A 23,922-nucleotide genomic window follows, 5' to 3' on the forward strand; every position below is an offset into this window, starting at 1 on the left:
GCAGGTGTCGAGAGACAGGCACGAAACCTTCCAAGTGTGTATCACTCTGTATACTCACAGCGTTATCTTCTCTATATCTCCCCTGAATACACACTTCAGTTCTCTCTTATTATGCAAAATCTATTAGTAAATAGAGGGGATAAAGCAGAGGGGGATATGTGGGGATTAGAAGATGGTACATTGAAAAGAATGGTGCTGTTAGTATGTAACACATTAAATGAATAGAGGGTTAATAAGTCTTCGGCTTTTAGGAATAGTTGGAAGTGGATAACAAGAGGTGGCAATATATGAATGGGTCCCTAGTCAATCTGCTGTGGAGATGTCTTCCCAGTGCTGGAGAAGCGTTCAGCTCCATTCAAATTATTATTGCTCCCCTTTTCTTAATAGAAAACCAGAAATGTAACAGCACATTTATTTGTTTGATATAAGAATATATTTAAGAGATTGAATGTACTATAATAAAAGGCCATACACAACTCAAACATGTGAGTATTGTCCTTAAGTGGATGCTGAGAGAGTAATTTGAAACATGCTTTTCTTACTCAAGGTATCTACTGTATATACTTTGCAGCTGTTTTGTCCAAACTCTGACATTATGAAACAGAGACCAATAGATACTTGAACATACTGTAAAGTGCATTAGCAGCACATATGTAATTTCATAATGCAAAATACTTTGCAGCAGGCTGTATATTAAGCACCCTGAATGTATGTCTACAGAAAAATCACTGTTTTATTTTTCAGCTGCTGGAGAAAGTGGTCCCTATTTGTAGTCAATATGTACACATGTATAAGAGATTTGATTTCATCTTTGCCTATTACTGCTGTTTGCTTTCTTGTTTTGGTATCTCCTTATTTAATCTGTATTGGCCCACCCCCTGCCCTTTTGTACACTCTCCTACAGATAAGTCTCTCTCTCTTGTTCTCTAGCGATAGGTAGAGCAGACATCACCTTGCTGTGAATGTACCTGCCCTCCTGTAGAAGGTCACTAGAGACAGCAGCCAATCGGTGAATGAGCCTCTAACGAAAGAGGAAGAGATAGAATTTCCACCTGCGGTGCGGTGAGAAGAGACACCTAATCCTGAGAAACTGGGAGAGGGGAGGAGAAATTCTTCCTTTTCCGTGTACCTTTTCCAAGCCTATCTCTCTGCCCCCCCCCCCCCCCCCCTAAACACAATGCTCAGTGCTCACCACTGCAGCACAGGTAACCCCTGATGATAGCTGCAGGTGACACAGGTAACCCCTGATGATAGCTACAGGTGACACAGGTAACCCCTGTTGATAGCTGCAGGTGACACAGGTAAGCTCTTGCTTTTGCTTCCTGCTCCTCTCTGCGCACTTTGCTTAGGCAGTTACCCTAGTCCTGCCGCCTCTGGACTAAGACTGTTAACCTTTTTCGTGCCAAGCACTGGATTGCAGGCCCCTGTGGCACTGAGGGGCTTAGTGCTGTTTCTTTTGTTTGTAATGATCAGGTTGCTATGTTCTTAACCCTTTCGCTGCTATAATGTTTATTAAGATGTAAACCAAACTGGCCCTTTGGCTTGTCACTTTGTGGTATGTGAAGGCTGTTATCTGATTTTGCCCATTCCGTGCCCTCTCTGTCTCTTATTATTATTATTTATATGTCTTTTTATATAGTGCCAACAATACACATACCGGTAGGTCATCACTGTACAAGTATACAGATGATTTCAAATACGGGGGAGGGGGGGGGGGGCTGTATACATAATGCTTGGACTAGATAGAGCATTGCACAAAACTACAGTTTTGGCCCGAAATATAGTGCCATGTTTTTTTCCTAAAAAGGTCCTTCCAAAAACTGTACCCGTATTATATGCGCAGCCTAACTAGCACCTTTTATTTTTCATGTAGAACACCTTCAAAACGCTAGGGTCGTATTATGTGTGAGGCCGTGCTATATTCGGGCCAATACGGTATATACGCCCGAAAAAAGGGCAGTGGTCAGAGTACAAATTTTAAAAAAAGGACTGGTACTGTCTGATTCCAGAAGGGACCGTTCCTGGTAAACAAATGAGCAAAGAGCCAGTTTTATGTATCCGTTTGAGCGGTTATATAATGGAGAAGGAGCGGCTCAGTGAGTGAAGACACTGACTTTGAAAACAATGACACTGAGTTTCAATCAGGGGAACCTGCTCAGGGGTTCCTAAAATTAGCTTGCTGGGGTTCTGTGTGTTGTTTGTGAACCTGTTTCAAATCCTGGTGTCAGCTCCTTGTGACCTCAGGCAAGTCACTTTATCTCCCTGTGCCTCAGGCACCAAAACCATAGATTGTAAGCTCATCTGGGCAGGGGCTGTATTTGTAACAATCCGATGTGCTGCGTACTGCGCGCTATGCTGTACTTGTGACGCGCTTTGAGTCCCATTGGGAGAAAAGCGCTGCATGAAATAAAGTTATTATTATTATTTTCAAAGCAAATGGATTTTTAGCTGAAAGAAAATGTAAAAGTGTAGAGGTTCTAAATTAAAAGTAGTTGCACTCTTTGCCCCCTTGTAGTCACACTTCAACAAGGAAATAAATGTACCAAAGACTTTATATCTTTAGCACAGTCTGTTGTTTATACCTTTTAGTATAAATGTTATATGTTGTTCATACCGTTAGTTAGTAGCCTTTCACCCTCTCCATTTCATAGCAGGAGCACAGTTCCAGCTTCTTTGTAACACACATCATATGCTTGATGTTAAGAGTATGTAAATTTGTATTGATCTAGCGTCACGAACGTACACAGCGATGACGTTGCCCTACAGAGCTTACAATCTAAATGGACCAGGATTGCGTGGAGTAGTAGCCATAGGTCCAAACTAACCGAATGCTTTATTTATATTAGCACCGTCGTTAGACTTTTGTAGCATTTATACCAGACAGCTCAGCATTTATTTATTTATAAAATGATTTACCAGGAAGTAATACATTCAGAGTTACTCTCGTTTTCAAGTATGTCCTGGGCACAGAGTTATGATGACAATACGCGTTTATATTAAATGAACAGAGGTTATACATTATATGTACAGACGTCATGGACAGGTAGAGATAATATATGTTAAGGGCGTATGTAACAGTTACAGACAGGATTAAAATGTGACCGCTGAAGTCTTGAAAGAACTTAAACTGGAGGCGGCTTTGAGAGTCTCACATACATTGTTCCAGTTGTGAGGTGTGCGTTTAGAGAAGGAGCGGCCGGATTCCTTGTTGAACCTTGGGACAGTGTACAGTCTTTTACAGTGATATCTCAGCTGATAAGTGCTGCGAGTGGTAGGGGCGAGGAGCTTGTTCACATAGGTTGGTAGCTTGCCCAGAAAGTATTTGAAGGCCAGACAGGAACTATTTACTTTTTGTCTGGACTCAAGTGATAGCCAATCTTCTTTGAGCATTTCACAGTGATGTGTGTTGTAGTTACACTGTAGGACAAAGTGGCATATTGAGTTGTAGAGGGTGTCTAAGTTGCTAATGTGAGTTTAGGGTGCTGTACAGGGCCGGTGTAAGGATATTTGGTGCCCTAGGCGAACCTTCAGCTTGTGCCGCCGCCCCCCATACGACACACACAATTAACTATCCAATTTAAAAAATATGATTTTGAAAAATGTTAATGTTATACCTAAAATAGATTCATTCAAGAACACTTCCCAATGTCCCTATAATTCATCTCCCCCTTTCTCTGTCATTCTCTCCCCCTCTCTCTGTCATTCTCTCCCCCTCTCTCTGTCATTCTCTCCCCCTTTCTCTGTCATTCTCTTCCTCTCTCTCTGTCATTCTCTTCCTCTCTCTCTGTCATTCTCTTCCTCTCTCTCTGTCATTCTCTTCCTCCCCTCTCTCTGTCATTCTCTTCCTCTCTCTCTGTCATTCTCTCCCCCCCTCTCTCTGTCATCCTCTTCCTCTCTCTGTCATCCTCTTCCTCTCTCTCTGTCATCCTCTTCCTCTCTCTCTGTCATTCTCTTCCTCCCTCTCTGTCATTCTCTTCCTCCCTCTCTGTCATTCTCTTCCCCTCTCTCTGTCATTCTCTTCCTCTCTCTCTCTGTCATTCTCTTCTCCCTCTCTGTCATTCTCTTCCTCCCTCTCTCTGTCTTTCTCTTCCTGCCTCTCTCTGTCATTCTCTCCATCTCTCTGTCATTCTCTTCCTCCCTCTCTGTCATTCTCTCCGTCTCTCTGTCATTATCCTCCCATCTCTCACCCCCTGCCTCATTCTCTTCCCCCTCTCTCTGTCATTCTCTTCCTCTCTCTCTCTGTCATTCTCTTCCTCCCTCTCTGTCATTCTCTTCCTCCCTCTCTCTGTCTTCTCTTCTGCCTCTCTCTGTCATTCTCTCCATCTCTCTGTCATTCTCTTCCTCCCTCTCTGTCATTCTCTCCATCTCTCTGTCATTCTCTCCCCCTTTCTCTGTCATTCTCTCCCCCTCTCTCTGTATTTCTCTCCCCCCTCTCTCTATCATTCTCTCTCCCCCCCTCTCTCTATCATTCTCTCCCCCCTCCCCCCCCCTCTCTGTCATTCTCTCCCCCTTTCTCTGTCATTCTCTTCCTCTGTCATTCTCTTCCTCTCTCTCTGTCATTCTCTTCCTCTCTCTCTGTCATTCTCTTCCTCTCTGTCATTCTCTTCCTCCCCTCTCTCTGTCATTCTCTTCCCCCCCTCTCTCTGTCATCCTCTTCCTCTCTCTGTCATCCTCTTCTCTCTCTCTGTCATCCTCTTCTCTCTCTCTGTCATTCTCTCCTCCTCTCTGTCATTCTCTTCCTCTCTCTCTGTCATTCTCTTCCTCCCTCTCTGTCATTCTCTTCTCCCTCTCTCTGTTATTCTCTTCCTCCCTCTCTCTGTCATTCTCTCTGTCTCTCTGTCATTCTCTTCCTCCCTCTCTGTCATTCTCTCCGTCTCTCTGTCATTATCCCCCCATCTCTCACCCCCTCCCACTCTGTTATTCTCTCCCCCTCTCTCTGTCATTCTCTTCCTGCCTCTCATTCTCTCTGTTATTCTCTCCCCCCCATCTCTGTCATTCTCTTCCCGCTCTCTCTGTCATTCTTTCTCTCCCCCCTCTGTCATTCTCTCCCTATCTCTCGGTCATGCCCACCCCCTCCCTCTCTGTAATTCTCACTCCCTCCCCATCTGTCATTATCACCTATGGTTGCCAGTGTCTTCTCCAAAAATACTGGACACAATGATGAAAGGTGTGACGTGCTCGACACTCACACATACACCGCCCCCCCCTCACACCGCTCTATCCTGTTTCCTCCTCTCCTTGGCCCCACCCCCAGGCTCCTGACACCTTCTCCTGATTCGATGCATTACCCAGCAACAGTCAATCAGGATGGAGGAAGCTGCCATCTCCCCAGCAACAGCCATGCTCTCTCCCAGGGCCGCCAACAGAAATCATGGGGCCCAGGACAAATGAAAGGAGCTGGGAGGGGCGTGGGAGGTGTCGGCTGGGGGGGGGGCGATACTGGCGGATTCCGCGGCTGGAGGCGGACACACGGGGGAAGCTGGGTTGGCGGTGATCGTGAGCCCGCCATGGCGCTTCCCCTCCATCCCATGTTGGGAGGTGGGGGGGGAGCGGGCCCCACAGGCCACAGGTCGAACACCCTACTTTCCCTGTGCATGCGCACCAGGACCTCGCTTTTGCGCATGCGCATGGGGGGGGTCGCCGCCATTTAAAAAAAAATACTCACAGGGCCCGGAATGCAACACCGCCAGACACCCCCTGTTGGCGGCCCTGCTCTGGGAAATCCTGTGACACCCCAATTCGGTCAGGTAACTATATCCAGAGATGTAATACCAGACACATACATGTCCAGTATTACCTTCATTTATTACTGGACATAGTGTCCAAATACAGGACAGTCTCTGATTCAATACTGGGCACCTGGCAACCCTATTCTCATCCCCCTCTCTGTCATTCCTCCCCCGCTCTCTCTCCCTCCCCCCCCCACCCCTCCAACAGCAGAACAGCACACAGCACACACACACACACACACACACACACACACACACACACACACACACACACACACACACACACACACACACACACACACACACACTACAACAGAGTAGAGCAGGACACACAACAGAGGACTCACAAGACAGGGACACACAGCTTCACCTCTCTCTGCGCCTAATTGGCCTAATGGAAGAACCGGCCCTCATGCTGTACCATATACTGTCCCCATAGTCTATAATTGGCATTAGTATCTGCTGTGCAATACGCTTTCTGACCAGCGGACTTAGGGAGGATGTGTTCCTATAAAGTACACCTAGTTTGGCATAGGTTTTAGATGTCAGAGTATCAATATGCAGCCTGAATGTTAAATGGGAGTCTAACCATACCCCCTGAAATTTAAATCTAGTGACAGGGGGTCTAGAATGGTGTTAGAGTTGGTTCTGATCTGTAGCTCCGTCCTTGGTAGCTTGAGAAATGTAGCCCAAATACCAGCATTACCAGCACGGGCAAAGGTGGAGAAGGAAATACTTTATTATAATGTTACTAAATAAATAATTTACTTCTATTTCCTGTATGCTTACTTAGTGTTGAACTGGTCTATGTCTGTAAGAAATGTGCAATATTGTGTCAGGCTATTTTGCGAATGTTGATGGCAAGGAAATGGGAAAATTGTGCTGCAGCGAAAAGTTTCACCAAATGTCCTTTGCATGTCTCCCTCTCTGTGACATAAAGGAGCTTGCCCTGCATGATCAGTGTTTGAAAGGTGCATTGTGAACACCACCAGATGTCACCACAATATTTTAAAACTTAGGGGGCAACTGCTGTGCCATAAAATGAGACCCTTTTTAAAGATCTGGATGCCCTGGATAAATGTTTGAAGTGTTTTGATATGGATGTGATTACTAATAAGTAACTAAATCAATCCAACTGAAAAAGCGTGAGATGGGGAGGGGGGTGGAGGGTGGGGTAGGGAGGGGAGAGTGGGAGCGAAGGTCTTTTCGTTTCGAGTTCAGTTTTTAGTTTTGTTGCGGTGGCTCGGTTATTTGTGTGATATGGCTGTGTGGTTGCCTGCCCCCACCAACCACCCCCCCCCCTAAAAAAGTGGCTTCCTAAAGTTACTCCTGTTTTTCTGCAAAAGTGTAGAGATGCTTAACCCACGGTGTTGACTGGTAGTTGTAGTTATCAACTATGCTGTTTTAAAAAATAAGCCAGTATTTGCAATTGGTATAATTGGTCCCCCTCTTATTTCCCTCCCCTTTTCTCTTTCTCCACCCCCCTCCCGCCCCCAATTGAAAATGTAATAAAACTATTTGTACGGGGGAAAAAAAACCCTAAAATGTAATTTATGGGAGAGAAATCTGCGTTTGAAATTTTTGCAATTTTTTTTGAAAGACATAAATCCAGATTGACCCATGTCTAATAATCATCACTGGTAACCCCCAGGAGACCCCTGAAGTGGGTGAGAACCGTGTAATAAACTCCTTGCAATAATAATATCAAATGCCACAAAAATGTAATACATTCATATCTCTCTCTCTCTCTCTCTCTCTCTCTCTCTCTCTCTCTCTCTCTCTCTCCTCTCTCTCACTCTCTCTCTCTCTCTCTCTCTCTCTCTCTCTCTCTCTCTCTCTCTCTCTCTCTCTCTCTCTCTCTCTCTCTCTCTCTCTCTCTCTCTCTCTCTCTCTCTCTTCTCTCTCTCTCTCTCTCTCTCTCTCTCTCTCTCTCTCTTTCTCTCTCTCTCTCTTTCTCTCTTTCTCTTTCTCTCTCTCTCCACACAGATCTGGCAGTCACTTGTGTAGGTGAGGGAGTCTCTCACGTGTGTGCAGTAAAAGTTACTCTCACTCTGCAGGAAGCCCCAGGAGAGGTGAGGGGGCCCGCGGGATTAAGCAGCAATATGCTTTGCTGCTATATCCTTTGTGCATGGCAGGACATGAAGGGTTACGGTCAGTTCCTCCCCTCCTTTGTAAGCCTGGAGGGGAAGCCGGTGACAGGGAGACCAGTTGGCGACAAGAGTCGGACTCTGTGACAGCAATAAGACAGGCAGTGTGGTCCGTGCGCATTACCTACCATTGGATCTTTGCGCACTCTCCTGCGCTCTGTCTGCATTATCACTGGCACTCTCCTGCGCTCTGCATTGTTATCCCTGGCACTCTCCTGCGCTCTGTCTGCATTGTTATCTCTGGCACTCTCCTGCGCTCTGTCTGCATTATCACTGGCAATCTCCTGCGCTCTGCATTATTATCTCCTGCATTGTTATCCCTGGCACTCTCCTGCGCTCTGTCTGCATTGTTATCTCTGGCACTCTCCTGCGCTCTGTCTGCATTATTATCTCTGGCACTCTCCTGCGCTCTGTCTGCATTCCCCCTGGCACTCTCCTGCGCTCTGTCTGCATTGTTATCCCTGGCACTCTCCTGCGCTCTGTCTGCATTATCACTGGTACTCTCCTGCGCTCTGTCTGCATTATCACTGGCACTCTCCTGCGCTCTGTCTGCATTGTTATCCCTGGCACTCTCCTGCGCCCTGCATTGTTATCCCTGGCACTCTCCTGCGCTCTGCATTGTTATCCCTGGCACTCTCCTGCGCTTTATTTCACACTGCCTCAGCTCAGCCAGCACCCCGGGTGGAGGAAGGTATGTAACTTGGTGCCCAGGGGGTCCTGCGTCCTGAGCCCCTGACAGATTACTCCAAGAGACGGGACTCCGGTCTGCGCTCTCTAGAATCAACTTCATTCAACAAAGCGCCTTTTTGGGAACTCACCCTTCTTTGCCCAAAACATTATCATTAACTCCTTTGCTTTAAGTTGGCTCAGCATTTTGCTACAGACTCCTCTGGTAGCTAATGTGTTAAAACAAACGAAATCCCAAATTAAAGGGAACTCACCCACGTCTGCTCCTCTACCCCCCAGATATTTATTTCTCCAGGTCACTATTCCCATAACTGTTAGACATCTCTGTCTTATTATTTAGCTACACAAACAGCAAACACTATTCCTGGGGAGAGAGATACTTAACAACAGGTAGGATCACACAGCTGTACATAGTCTCAGTACCTTTCATGTACTTTAAGTGCTAGTCCTATGAGGACTAACCTAGGCACAACTCATTAATACAAACACATTAAAGTTTAATAACTTTATTTAGTTTTCACTATTACTGAGGGAATAATTGAATGACTCCCCAGTACCAATAGACTGTTGTTAATCATCAATTAATTCTCCAGTACAACAAGTGACTGTTAAGAAATATTGTTTATTACATGCTCGTTTGATTTTAAACACCTTTTTTCACTAGTTTATCCTTATTTTATTTGAAATTGTATAATATTAAACGTGAAGTTTTATGGTTACAATAATATACCAAATCTAGGCATAAATCTAGGCATGGAGTGCAGTTTGGGTAGAGTATTTTTTCGTTGTTGTGTATATACATCTCTGTCTTATCCAGGTAAATCACAAGTCACACACTACAAACCAGAGGAACAGAATGTATTGTACCAGATCTCAATGCTATTTTATTCAATGTTTTCCTTTGGTCTTTCAGGCGAAACTAAACACTCAGGACACTTAGGGAGAGACACACAGAGGAAAACACGCTGTGTGAGGGGCAACTCCTGCAGGAAAGAGCGAGAAGCAGCAAGAAAAAGAGACTTTGACCTGGAGAAAAAATCACTGTGACCTTCTGCTGTGACACTTCTCATCCGTGGGCTGTGTTTTTTTGCTGTCACTGTGTCCATGAGCTGTGGCTCTGTCACTGTCCCATCGCTTGGCTCTCATGTCACTGTGTTCTGATCTATCTCTAGACATTGTCTCAATCACGTGGTCCCTGCGATGCTTCAAACTGTAACTTGATAATAACTCCCTATACTTTGATGCTGGACCGTGCTCTGCAGTCACAGCAGAGACCATACACTCTGCATCTCTGTGGCTGCACTCTGCATCTCTGTGGCTGCACTCTGCATCTCTGTGGCTACACTCTGCATCCCTGTGGCCCTGCCCCTTGCTTCCCCTCACAATGTGTGTAGCACACAGACACACTCTCTGTGTGACTCCGACTCTCCTGCTTTGATTTGGGCTTCTCTCCATTTCTCACCCTCCCAGTCCTCCTGCTCTCAATATGCCACAAATGGAGCCACTTCCTTCATCCAGGAACCGTCCTGACCACAGGCGAATGCAGAATGACCTCCTGGAGGAGCACACAGAGCTCTGGTGGTTCACGGATCCGGTCAAGTCAGTGCTGTGTTACTCTTTGGCTGTACTCCTCATCTTGGCATGTGGCATCGGTGGCATTGTGCTCCTCTCCACCACCACCAGCCGATCCGGAGAATGGAGGCTGGCAGTGGGATCCACACTGTGCATATTAGCTCTGCTGATCCTACTGAAGCAACTTCTGAGCTCTGCTGTGCAAGACATGCAGTGTGTGCACAGACGTGAGCACATCGACATGCTGAAAAGTGGGGGCTTATCAGACGCACTTGTCTTTGCCTTGAGCGCAGTCATCCTCCTGTCCTGTGGCGTGGTTCTCACCATCGTGTCCTTCTCTGGGGAAACGCCTGGCTCCTCTGCAATCCTGGTCACCATGTACATTGTGGGGGTGATCCTGATAGTACTGGCGGGGATCATTCTGTGTGGCCTTCTGCTCTATGTGCTGGTGACACTCTGCAGGTCCTGTGACTCCAGCCGCCTCCACCCCAGGAATATAAGTGTGTTCTCTATCTCTGGGCTCCTCAATGAGTCCCAGCGGCAGAGCACCACTTCCAGCATGGCCAACCTAATCTGAGCCAAGATAACTCAGGGCTCTGCTGAGTCACACCCATTCCAGGGATCTGAGCCATCTGATTTGACTAGACATGACAATGCTGTTAACAGCTGGATGTAACCCTGCATCCAGCTGCTTACTGATCTGTGACTCCTGGCTCCACCAGATTGTATCCTGTCAACAATCCAGAACCTCTTGTTTACTTAAATGGACATGTTAATCCTTCTTATTCTATGCTGCTTGAATCTAATTACTACCAACAAACCTGTTATTCCCAGCATTGGTTACTCATAATATATTTGCCTTTAACAGTCAGCACTCCAAATTCTCTCAACAATTCTTATTAAAGGAGTAGTGACACCTACAAGACCATATTTTCATAGGAATGGTCAAGTAGGTGGCACTAGAGAAGGATACTTCACCCACAACACTTGTAATTGTGCAGGGTCTATATTTATTAACCTTAAGTACCAGTGGCAAGTGTTCTATTATTGGTGTATCCTCTTATGGTGCCACCTGCTGCTTTGATACACCTGAAAGCCTCATGACTGCCAGCAGGCTCGGATACTGTAATGCTTCTATAACTTTCATCTCCACAGCTTGCATTCTTGTTGTCCATGTTCAATGGAAATAGAGATGCAAAAAACAGGACTGAAGTGGTCTTGTATAACCAGGTTTGCATTGCTGTTACTGTATGTTCATTGGAAGCTGTGAGATGTTTTGATCAACCAATTTGAAGCTTCTTTAGAGATGTAGCTGTACACAAACTTTCAGGACCTCTTCTTCTGATTTACTATATCTCCCCTTAGTCCATGAACATGTCCCCCAATCTGCCATGCACCCACACATTTCCAGGACCAATTAATCTACTTCAGATGTAGACAATTACATTGTTCTCAGTGATAACCCAACATAGTATAACGCAAAATGAAACATATTTCCATAGTATTCAATGACAATGTTTGCACAGTATATGGCAATATATCTCAACACATGACACAAAAAAAAAAAACAATAATGCTTGTTACATCTGTATATCTCTGCACTGTTACTTTATTTTGTCTGTCTGTTTGTGGCTCAAAGGGGACTTGGGGTGGAATTGCACAAATAAGGGAAAAGTGTGGAGCCAGTATCTCTATTTATTGAGCTTAATTATTGATTGTTGGGTCTGTAGTTACTAGAGAGAAAAGTATAATCCGTTTTCATGTTTCCGAATTTGCCAGAAAAGTGGCAGGAGCAAACCTGAAATTCTGCCTTAGTTAAAAAAAATTCTAACACACCTAATAATCTTACTAATTCTGTTCTCTATAATGTATTATACGCAACTGTGAAGCTAACACCACCTGTTTAGAGCAGGGGTTTTCAATGTTTTTTTTAAAGGAGCCCTATAATTATATTGTTAAATTCTGCAGATCCCTCACCCTCTCTAATAGTGTGTCTGAGATCAGATGCATTGTAAGGAACCCCAACCCTCTCTAATAGTGAGTCTGAGATCAGATGCATTGCAAGGAACCCCAACCCTCTCTAATAGTGTGTCTGAGATCAGATGCATTGTAAGGAACCCCAACCCTCTCTAATAGTGTGTCTGAGATCAGATGCATTGTAAGGAACCCCAACCATCTCTAATAGTGAGTCTGAGATCAGATGCATTGTAAGGAACCCCAACCCTCTCTAATAGTGAGTCTGAGATCAGATGCATTGTAAGGAACCCCAACCCTCTCTAATAGTGTGTCTGAGATCAGATGCATTGTAAGGAACCCCAACCCTCTCTAATAGTGTGTCTGAGATCAGATGCACTGTAAGGAACCCCAACCCTCTCTAATAGTGTGTCTGAGATCAGATGCATTGTAAGGAACCCCAACCCTCTCTAATAGTGAGTCTGAGATCAGATGCATTGTAAGGAACCCCAACCCTCTCTAATAGCGTGTTTGAGATCAGATGCATTGTAAGGAACCCCAACCCTCTCTAATAGCGTGTCTGAGAACAGATGCATTGTAAGGAACCCCAACCCTCTCTAATAGCATGTTTGAGATCAGATGCATTGTAAGGAACCCCAACCCTCTCTAATAGTGAGTCTGAGATCAGATGCATTGTAAGGAACCCCAACCCTCTCTAATAGAGCAACTGAGATCAGATGCATTGTAAATTCTCCTATATTTGGTACAATTTTAAAATTACCCTACAATTGCAGAGAACCCTTTAGGGATGCCCGTGGAACCCAGGGGTTCATAACACCTGTTGAAAAACACTGGTTTAGGTCCATGCTTTGCAATAGAAAAACAGGGCATGGTAGTAATGGATTCATACACCAGGGAAGCCTAAATGTTGCAACTCAGCCACATGGAATGATTTGCCACTTCTCAACCATCAGAGAACCCACTTCTGCCCAGAAAATAAAAATATATAAACCTTGATTTGTCAGAGATTAAAATGCACGGCAAAAAACATGTACTTCATGACCCTTCAGCGTTTGAGATGTTAATATTCAGGTACTAGAACAAGGTACTTCAGAAAATATATATATTTTATACATAGATGATTATTCAATGAGAGGCTAATATATAATTAATAGGTACTTTCAGAATGATATTTTAATAAAGAGTTTTATGGTTGACGGGTAAATTTGTTGTTTTTCTTCAATTGTGCTTTTTGCCTTTGGTCCTTAATAAACATGCAGTGCAGCCTCTCGCTGGGAGAGAAGAATGAATATGGCTGCAAGCTTCTCCAGCGCAGGAAAGCAGCGTCACAGCATTTTGAATGATGAGCTATTTTCTATTTATATGTATGTGCATCCTCTTCTCCCAATCTGCTTTGGCACCTCTCAGATAAAGCCTAGAGAAGGGCGTGGCCAACTCCGGACCTCAAGGGCCACCAACAGGTCAGGTTTTCTGGAGCCTCTAGTCGCCGAGGTGAAAGCTTCCTTTGTTTTAAAGTAGTGGAATCTCAGCACCACATCCCTTGGTCTGAAACCCCAACCGAGAGACAGCCCCGCACTCTCCCGTGACGGGGCAAGATGGCTGCTCCTCACTTTGTGGGCCTCTATGCCGGTCGATAGCACACCGCCAGGAGCCCCCCCCCCCCCTTGCACCAAAGCGTTGATCCTCCGATAGCGGCGCTCCCTCACCCCCTCTTCAGTATCGGGCATTCCCGGTCTCCGAGTCTGTGTTGCCAGCAGCTGTCTCGGCCTGCGTGGCTCCGCCTCCCGCTCACACCCCTCGCTCACCTGCAGCTGCCCCGAAGCGCGTCTGCACTCGTCCCCATCTGTCTTTCCTCCGGTTGAGGGCTGTACTGCCTGTGCCGGATCAGGTCTGCCCCTCGCGATTGGCAGCCATTTTGGGAGCTTTGGGGGATCTTGGTAAATGCTGCCTCTCCTGTGGGCTAATGAGCTGCGGTTCAGGCACCGGGGAGCTCACCAGTCGGGGTGTTGGTCTTCTCCCTGATCTGCCGAGACTGCGGGTTGTTGGGGTGTTTTGAGCCCAAATTGCCCCCTTTACTGTGGAGCCGAGCAGACCTGCGTCTGTTCAGCTAAGAGTCCTGGCCACGCCCCCACAGGTCAGGTTTTAAGGATATCCCTGCTTCAGCATAGGTGGGTCAGTCGATGACTGAGCCACTGATTGAGCCACCTGTGCGAAAGCAGGGATGTCCTTAAAACCTGACCTGTTGGTGGCCCTTGAGGACTGGAGTTGAGCACCCCTGCATTAGCACATTGGAAGTCCATTTCTAACATAAAAAAGTGGTACTGATTCCAAAAGATGTGCATGGTACTTAACATTTTGCTGGCGTGTTCCCTAAAGCAATTGTTTGCTCTGTGTCCCTCTGCACCAGGGTCTAATTGTCTGCAAATTAACAAGAAATGAGGTGCTTTATTCAGATTTTAAGAGCAGCACAACAATTAAAATGCCTTAATAAATAACGAGCAGGGTATTAGGCTTGTTAAAACAGCAGTGTGCTCTATTTTGTACCGTTAGGTGCAATTTGATAGTAAAAGCAATTTAGTATCAGCATAGTAACTCTATAATGTCTTTAAAAGGAAACAGGACAAAGCTGGACATGTATAGAATCGTGGGATTTGTATGTATGATGCTGCATTTAAACAAGCAGGACTAAAACAAACAGGAAGCCCAACAGTAACAGTTCATACCCAGGATTGGACCAATATGCCAGTTGAAAGATGTATATGTCATCAAAATTGTAAGATATATGCTGGTTTGAGGACTCTATGGCCCATGACCAAATCTATAGGTGGGATCATTATTTATTCATATGAGGCAAACAGTTTTGTAAAATGTATACACAATGTTTGCACATGTATGACAAGTCACATGTCACCATAGCAGAATATGTTACTTCTTTCACAGGGCAGTAATTGCCCAAGGTTCCTATAATCACATAATGTCTTTCCATGCCTCTCATTCTCCCACATAGGGGATAAACAGCAAGCACTAATGGAGTGAACTAGTGGAATATGTCTTATTGTCCATCAGATATTATATAGGCTGCCCTGATCCTCCTCCTCCTCTTCCTCCCGCCTGTCCTCTGGCTGGATATAATTATCCTCTATAAACCCATCTTCATCTTCAATGGGGGGAAGTGGTTCCCCTGGCAGCTCACACTGGGATTGATTCATCCAGTCGCTCTCCGGCAGGGGGCGGTGACGGTAGCTGCGGAAGTATCGGTGGAAGACATTGCACTTGGCAGCCACAGCAATGAGAAGGGACACACAGATAGCGATCAACACGAATCCCACCAGATAGGGCCAACTCCTACCATTGGACCCAGCTGTAGACAGTGAAGAAGACCCAGCTAGAAAGAAAGATACAGGAAGAGGTTTAGTATCCCCTTCCCTTTGAGTATGTGCAGTGATCTCCCTTCTTGAGGCAACACCTTTCATAATTAAGATAATTAAAAGAGCACTTATTTTTGGCTGGAGGTACCATTTTTAAACATTTTATTTATATAGCCCTCATTCTCTCCCGTCTTGATTACTGTAACCTCCTGCTGTCCGGCCTTCCTGCCTCCCCTACAATCTATCCTAAACGCTGCTGCCAGAATCGCTCTGCTCTTTCCTAAATCTGTCTCCACGTCTCACCTCCTGAAATCCCTCTCCTGGCTTCCGATCAAATCCCGCATCTCACCCTAGATTCTCCTCCTCACTTTTAAAGCTTTACACTCTTCTGCCCCACCTTACATATCAGCCCTAATTTCTCGTTTTGCACCATCCCGACTCTTGCGTTCTTCTCAAGGATGTCTTCTTTCTACCCCCTTTGTATCTAAAGCCTTCTCCCGCCTTAAACCTTTTTCACTGACTGCCCCGCACCTCTGGAATGCCCTCCCCCTCAATATCCGACTAGCACCCTCTCTATCCACCTTTAAGACCCACCTTAAGATACACTTGCTTAAACAAGCATATGAATAGCACTGTGGATAATACTGGACACGTTACATAAAGCTTGGCCCCCTGCAGACGCACTTACCAGAACTCCCTCCTACTGTCTCTGTACGTTCTCCCTACCTACCAATTAGACTGTAAGCTCCTCAGAGCAGGGACTCTTCCTTAATTTTACTTTTATGTCTGAAGCACTTATTTCCATGATCTGTTATTTATATTATCTGTTATTTATTTGATTACCACATGTATTACTACTGTGAAGCGCTATGTACATTAATGGCACTATATAAATAAAGACATACAATACAATAGCGGCAACAATGTACCCCTTCGCTTTACAAAATTACAATATAAGGTAAATAAATGCCAAACGTTGGGGGATAAGTGCAATGGTAAATGAGCGCATAAGGCAGAGACCCTTCCCCAAAGAGCTTACAATCTAAGTGGTATGTTGGTAGGCTTACACACAGTAGGAGTAACATTGCATTATTCAAAGTGCAGTCAGAGGTCCTCTGGAACTCATTGTAGAGGTGGAGAAAATGTAACGAGATGCTTCTTTTAAGAGGTGAATTTTCAGCTGCAGTACTTAGAAAAGTAAATAATGAAACTCACAAAACACATGTTGTTTCTATGGGTAATATCAAAGATGGCCTCGTCCATGTTTTTGTCCTCTTTACCATAAACCCAGTCATTTTGGCAACACTGATCCAGTTAATGCCTGTTTGTTAAAATGATTGCTCAAGCAGCAGGGGAAATATCGGTCAGGGACAGCACCCGAAGGCAGGGGTGCTCACGGGGGTCCCCAGGAGGAGATCCTGGGCCCCGGAAAAGCTATGGGCGGCCCTACCTGAAAGTGCTTCACTTAGTGCAGTGATACACAATTTCCCAAACAGGCTAGGTTCTCAAGGTCACGCACACCTAAGCAATTGTCCAGGTGGCATCTTTTGTACGCTAAAAAAGAATGAGAAAGAATGGAAAAACCTGACCTGTTTGTGGCCCAAACGTGCACATCACTGACTGCATTAAATAAGAAAAGACTTTATACGAAAGCAAAAAGAAGATTGTGTGTATGACTTGAAAAAAAAAAAAAAAAAAAAAAATTACAGGTGATTCCTGGCAGGTTTGTTACAGTAAATGTACAAGTGAATAAAAATACAAGTGGAGACTGGAAAGTGTTTCTGCCATCAGAATTGTATGTCCCGGGCTGGTTTGGGGACTCTATGGCCCATGACCAAATCTATCGGTGTGAGGAGTATTTATTCATATAACAGGTTTGTAATATTTATACGCAATGTTTGCACATGTATGACAACAGTCACATGTCGCCACAGCACAACTAACTTCTGCAGGTGGTGGCCCAACCTTTTAACGTAGCGATCTGCTCTACTACTGCGTGTCTCCTATCTTTTCCACCTCTGTGAGGGTTTTTTTTTGCCGCAATTTGAAGCAGTCGTGTCCTTTTCAATTCTGTTGTTGCATTCTGGAGGTGCCAGTTGCTGAAAATGTGTCTCCATGGGAGTTTAAAATGGCCGCTGCTATTCACACTCATTGGGACAACAGAGGTTGCCACAGCAACATGGAAATTGGAAGCAGGTGAAAATGCAGCAATAAATTAGGATTACAAAAAATAAATAAAAAGGTAGATGATATACATCAACACAGAATAAACTATGAAGTTGTGCTATTACTTTATTGGGGGGGGGAGGTGCGGGTATTTCTGCTTTAACCCCTTGCTGGCACAGTAGCCTGTACAGCATTGCAGTAATGTTAGTCCCTCCAGCAGCACAATGATTAACCCCTAGTTTGCCAGGTGGGTCAGCAATGACAGAAAGTATTGTAAGACAGTACAAGCACAGAAACAGGGGCTCTATGCTTTAAAGAGGCAAGCCAAGTGCTTTATTTTATATACACAGGATTGAAACAGGGGGTCTCCGGAGCTGAACCCCATTACTTTCAGCTATGGGGACCCCACCCTGCTTCCAGAGATACCTCCGAAGGGGGTGCCGGTCTCTCTCTCTGCTTTTTAAAGCCCCGCACCATGTGGGCCAATAGGAAGCCGCACCGGATGACATCACGGCTTCCTATTGGCCCGCAGGACGCGGGAGCTATGAAAAGCAGCCATAATGTGAACCTTGCTACCGAGCAACCAGCACCCCTTAGGGAGGTATGAAATCTCCAGAATCAGGGGGTCCCCGGAGCTGAAATTAACAGGGTTCAGCTTTGGAGACCCCCTGCTTCAATCCTGTGTATATATAAAAAAAAAAAAGCACTTGGCTTGCCTCTTTAAAGCATAGAGCCCCTGTTTCTGTGCTTGTACTGCCTTACAATACTTGCTTCAATCCTGTGTAAACAAAATAAAATAAAAACAAATGAAAAACAAGCGCTGGGATTGCCTCTTTAAATATGATTTCATTGCACTTTTATGGCTCACCTTGTAACACACCTACACCATCCTCTAGAGTAGGGGCCTCAAACTGAGTCCTCAAGGGTTACCAACAGACCAGGTTTTATGGATATCCCTGCTTCAGCACAGGTGGCTCAGTCTTTGAGCCACTGATTGAGCCACATGTGCTGAAGCAGGGATATCGATAAAAGACGGTCTGTTGGTAACCCTTGAGGACTCATTTTGAGACCCCTGCTCTAGACGGACACCGACAATGTGCATCTGTCTTAGATCAAAATGTCCGGGAAATACAATATTTACTATCAGTGATAATAGCTGATATAAGTGTTTGAAACAATGTAACACAAAGAGAGACACAACTCACTGAGATTGTATGCTGTGGTATTGGTGGGGTTATCCGTCACATCACGGGCAAAGCGTTTGTTGATGCCAGACCTGGAATCTCCAGAGGTGGGAATCGGAGCGTCCTGCCCCTTCAGCTGTGCGGGACACGAGCAGAACAAGCCGGACACTGGGAGAAGACAACAGGCATTTGGCACTTGGTCTAGGTGACCCCCTCCCCTGACCTTAGCTCTCTTTAATGATCTTAGTGAAATTTTACTTTTCTTTCTCGTGACATAGATCTTCTGACCTAATTTTGATCCCAATATACCTCTTTTAAATGTACCTTTACTCTGCTTGATTGGGCCCACCCAAAATAGACAAAAACAATATGACATTTTACTAAGTGTCAAATGTTTGTTGGCAGTTTGTTCATGAGGAAGGACCAGCTGGACTGACATGTCAGAAAACTTAATACACTGTGACAGAGGTTACTCCCCAATGGAATTCTCCCCATTGGATTTCTTTAGAGGAACACAACAAAGAAATAATAAATGCCTCAATTACAATTGCTGGTCTGACCATCTCAATAATGTGAACTTGATCACTACACCACAGTAATGCCTCAGAAACATCATGGTGTTCCTATTTAATGCACGGCACCCTTCTCTTGCGCTTCGCTTTTTATTGCCCTGTCTGTTCCTTTCACTTTTTTTCTTCCTATTGTACATCTTTAACTGCCTTTATCTTTACACTGATCTTTCACTCCCCCTTTATAAAGCTTCACTGATTCCTGACTTCATCTTCCCTTAACCTTATATCTTGCTCTCCACTTCTTTGTCATCTTTTTCCCCTTTAACTTCTAACCTTTTTTTTACTTTCCCTCCTTCACGCTACTTCTCACCATGTTGATCAACCGTAGGAAGTCCCTCTGAGGAGCAGTCACAGGGCCACCTTCTGACCAGACGATGGATCAGGTCACTTCTCTTGAGCTGTTGGGAGGTCTGTGATGAGATTAGTAAGGTTTTCCTTAGATCCAATCGAGTCAGTGCTAGGAGGTTCTCAAAATTGATTGTGCTGAGGCTGTTGTTGCTTAGGATCAGTGTTTGAAGGTTGTCAAGTCCTTGGAAGACGTTGAGGTGCAACCAGAAGATACTGCAGCTGCTCAGATCCAAAGTTTGGAGCTGGGGAATGTTCTGGAAGGTCCCAGCTGAGAGGACATGCAGTGGGTTGTGGGATAGGTTGAGCAAAAGCAGCCCTGAAAATGTTTCATGGAAAGGTTGGGAGAGCTGGATGGAGTTATTAGATAGATCTAGGTAGTGGATGTCTCGAGGGAGTGAATTGGGGAGGTGAAGGAGTCCTCCATCACTGCAGTCAGCTTTGCCCTGTAGAGAAACCAAGACAGAGGTGGCAATACAGCAAATAAACGAGGGACCAGGCTGTGAGTGAGAGTATCTATTAGCCCGACAAGGACCCTACAGCTGCCCATACGTAGGACACTTATGGTAACGTTGTATGCATTTACTCTGGGAACACAGCTGTAATCCAATAATGCACTTAGGCGTTAGATCCCCTCCAACATGCCCAGTAATCAATATATTACGGCACCTTTGGTAATAACTTTAAGAAAGGGTAGAAAACGACATGCAGAAATACAGAAATGTATTAATAACTAACAGAAGTGCACCAAAAACTTCCAAAAGTCCTGCACCCTGCACATTAAACATTAATTGCTAACACAAATGATGATGTAGTGGCCACAACTGATACTAAACATCGGTCTCTAGCATTAATTAATGGTTATTCATTTGAATATTAATGAGCTCTGACAGCTAATGCAGCAACTGGCTCCCACTGACCTTAACATTTAGTTTATTGTTTACTAACAATAAGCCCGGTCTTTATAAACAGCCCATGTCAACGTCCTTCCCCTTCTGCTTGTACTGCAGATTCTCGCCCCGATGTGCAGTCCTACCTGTGAGTGCAGGCTGCAGGGGTTTGCAGTGAGAGGTGAGAAGAGCAGGATGAGATAACGGAGCGGCCCCATGGAGAATTCACCTGCAGAACAAAAAAAAAAAGGGAGACATCCACTGTATGAAAAGTGCAATCAAAATATAATCACCTCCCACTTACACAATGTGGGGTCAGCACTGCTACGTTAAAAGATATTGGTTTTAAGTATTCTTTTTCCTTTTTCATCCTGACCACAAAGAGTAGGGGTGACCAACTCCAGTCCTAAAGGGCCACCAACAGGTCAGGTTCTAAGGATATCCCTGCTTCAGCACAGGTGGCTCAATCAGTGGCTCAGCCGAAGACAGCATAGGTGGCTCTTCAGCACAGTCGGCTCAATCAGTGGTTCAGTCTTCGACTGTGCCACTGATTGAGCCACCTGTGCTGAAGCAGAGATATCCTTAAAACCTGACCTGTTGGTGGCCCTTGAGGACTGGAGTTGGCCGCTCCAGACAGAGTATTAAAGACATTCTTATCTGGGAGAAATAGTGATGTTATATCATATTATTGGTCCCTTACAGAAAGTAACATAATTGTTATTTTTTTTGCTAGCTACTTCTATAGTTCCTCCATGATTATTGTGTCTGTGGAATTGCTGCAGCACAGACCCTCTCTTCTGTTAGGCACAATGCCCCTTCCATTCAATTCCAAAAGTACAGGACCATATGTATAATACATGAGATGCAGAAAAGACAGCTTCGCAATGGGAGGGTAAGAAGCAAATGTATAAGGAGGCTGGGAAACTGCTGAATGGGTTGAAGTGGGGATTTATACAGCAGAGCGGAATGGATGAGTGATGAGTGAATGAGTGCTGTGTGGATGAGTGCTGAGTGGATGAGTGCTGATGAGTGCTGAGTGGATGAGGGATGAGTACTGTGGGTGAGTGATGAGTGCTGAGGCACAGTGACATTGCCCCCATACACACAGGGCACAGTGAGACTGCCCCCATACACACAGGGCACAGTAAGATTGCCCCCCATACACACAGGGCCCAGAGAGACTGCCCCCCATACACACAGGGCACAGAGAGACTGCCCCCCATACACACAGGGCCCAGTGAGACTGCCCCCCATACACACAGGGCCCAGTGAGACTGCCCCCATACACACAGGGCCCAGTGAGACTGCCCCCCATTCACACAGGGCACAGTGAAATTGCCCCCATGCACACAGGGCACAGTGAGAGTGCCCCCATACACACAGGGCACAGTGAGACTGCCCCCATACACACAGGGCACAGTGAGAGTGCACCCCATACACACAGGGCACAGTGAGACTGCCCCCCATACACACAGGGCCCAGTGAGACTGCCCCCCATACACACAGGGCCCAGTGAGACTGACCCCCATACACACAGGGCCCAGTGAGACTGCCCCCCATACATACAGGGCCCAGTGAGACTGTCCCCCATACACACAGGGCCCAGTGAGACTGTCCCCCATACACACAGGGCCCAGTGAGACTGTCCCCCATACACACAGGGCCCAGTGAGACTGTCCCCCATACACACAGGGCCCAGTGAGACTGCCCCCCATACACACAGGGCCCAGTGAGACTGCCCCCCATACACACAGGGCCCAGTGAGAATGCCCCCCATACACACAGGGCCCAGTGAAACTGCCCCCCATACACACAGGGCCCAGTGAGAATGCCCCCCATACACACAGGGTCCAGTGAGACTGCCCCCCATACACACAGGGCCCAGTGAGACTGCCCCCCCCCTACACACAGGGCCCAGTGAGACTGCCCCCCCCCTACACACAGGGCCCAGTGAGACTGCACCCCCATACACACAGGGCCCAGTGAGACTGCCCCCCATACACACAGGGCCCAGTGAGACTGCCCCCCATACACACAGGGCCCAGTGAGACTGCCCCCCATACACACAGGGCCCAGTGAGACTGCCCCCCATACACACAGGGCCCAGTGAGACTGCCCCCCATACACACAGGGCACAGTGAGACTGCCCCCCATACACACAGGGCACAGTGAGACTGCCCCCCATACACACAAGGCACAGTGAGACTGCCCCCCATACACACAGGGCACAGTGAGATTGCCCCCCATACACACAGGGCACAGTGAGATTGCCCCCCATACACACAGGGCACAGTGAGATTGCCCCCCATACACACAGGGCACAGTAAGACTGCCCCCCATACACACAGGGCCCAGTGAGACTGCCCCCCATACACACAGGGCACAGTGAGACTGCCCCCCATACACACAGGGCACAGTGAGATTGCCCCCCATACACACAGGGCACAGTGAGAGTGAGACTGCCCCCCATACACACAGGGCACAGTGAGACTGCCCCCCATACACACAGGGTACAGTGAGATTGCCCCCCATACACACAGGGCACAGTGAGACTGCCCCCCATACACACAGGGCACAGTGAGATTGCCCCCCATACACACAGGGCACAGTGAGACTGCCCCCCATACACACAGGGCACAGTGAGATTGCCCCCCATACACACAGGGCACACACAGACTGCTTCCTCTTTGCACTCACCTCTCGTGTCTTCATAGGCATAACACGGCGCTCTGTCCTATACCTCCCCCGATGTGCACCTTCCTCTCACACACCCGCCTTTCTCACACTCTCTCCTTTCTGTTCTCCCCTGCACTTTCTCTCTGGGCGGGCTGGGTGGAGTCTGGGAGAAGGAAAGGTACAAAGGTGAGAGATCTGGTTAAAATGTAACTTCCTCTGCCTGGAGTATAACAGGGGGAGGGGGAGGGCAGGGCTGTCAGGCTCAGGAATTTAATATGGTGGTAATACACAACGTGTAGGTATAGTATCTTCCAACAACCTGAGTTAGTAACTTGCCCAAATATTTAGCTCTGCCAGTCACCCTTACCTTGCCAGATTGTCTGCTATCTGCAGTTCTCTTTCTCACCACTGGGAGGAGCACAGTACAACTGATAAGAACACATGCAAATATTTGTCATTATTAATTCATTTAAATATAATTTATATTATGTACAAGAAGTAAAGGGTGACACACTGTGAGTGCTCATTTGCATGTCATTACCCCAAATCCCTGGTTACAGTGGGAGCTTTGTATACAAAGAGATAATGGGGAAAGATAAGGATGCAGACCTG

At 46.2% G+C, this 23,922-nt stretch overlaps 2 protein-coding genes across 5 annotated transcripts; one reads left to right on the forward strand and one right to left on the reverse strand.

Annotated features, from left to right (window-relative positions):
- Positions 1–949: 949 nt before the first annotated feature.
- TMEM125 (transmembrane protein 125) lies at positions 950–11,748 on the forward strand. Of its 4 annotated transcripts, XM_075616059.1 has the most exons (3): positions 1,069–1,301; positions 7,716–7,801; positions 9,477–11,748. In XM_075616059.1, exon 3 carries the CDS (start codon positions 10,050–10,052, stop codon positions 10,710–10,712), a length of 663 nt encoding a protein of 220 aa, XP_075472174.1. In that variant the 5' UTR covers positions 1,069–1,301; positions 7,716–7,801; positions 9,477–10,049; the 3' UTR covers positions 10,713–11,748. The 4 variants fall into 4 exon arrangements, with proteins under 4 accessions (XP_075472175.1, XP_075472176.1, XP_075472174.1 ...); XM_075616060.1 differs by lacking the exons at positions 1,069–1,301; positions 7,716–7,801 and adding an exon at positions 950–1,062; XM_075616061.1 differs by lacking the exons at positions 1,069–1,301; positions 7,716–7,801 and adding an exon at positions 950–1,057.
- A 3,182-nt stretch (positions 11,749–14,930) lies between these two features.
- On the reverse strand, positions 14,931–23,486 carry C10H1orf210 (chromosome 10 C1orf210 homolog). The gene is made up of 5 exons (XM_075616056.1): positions 23,332–23,486; positions 20,781–20,863; positions 19,710–20,190; positions 18,849–18,995; positions 14,931–15,494 (listed from the first exon to the last, which is right to left on the reverse strand). Exons 2-5 carry the CDS (start codon positions 20,850–20,852, stop codon positions 15,172–15,174), a joined length of 1,023 nt encoding a protein of 340 aa, XP_075472171.1. The 5' UTR covers positions 20,853–20,863; positions 23,332–23,486; the 3' UTR covers positions 14,931–15,171.
- Positions 23,487–23,922: the final 436 nt, after the last annotated feature.

Source organism: Ascaphus truei, chromosome 10, assembly GCF_040206685.1.
Source record: "Ascaphus truei isolate aAscTru1 chromosome 10, aAscTru1.hap1, whole genome shotgun sequence".
NCBI lineage: Eukaryota > Metazoa > Chordata > Amphibia > Anura > Ascaphidae > Ascaphus > Ascaphus truei.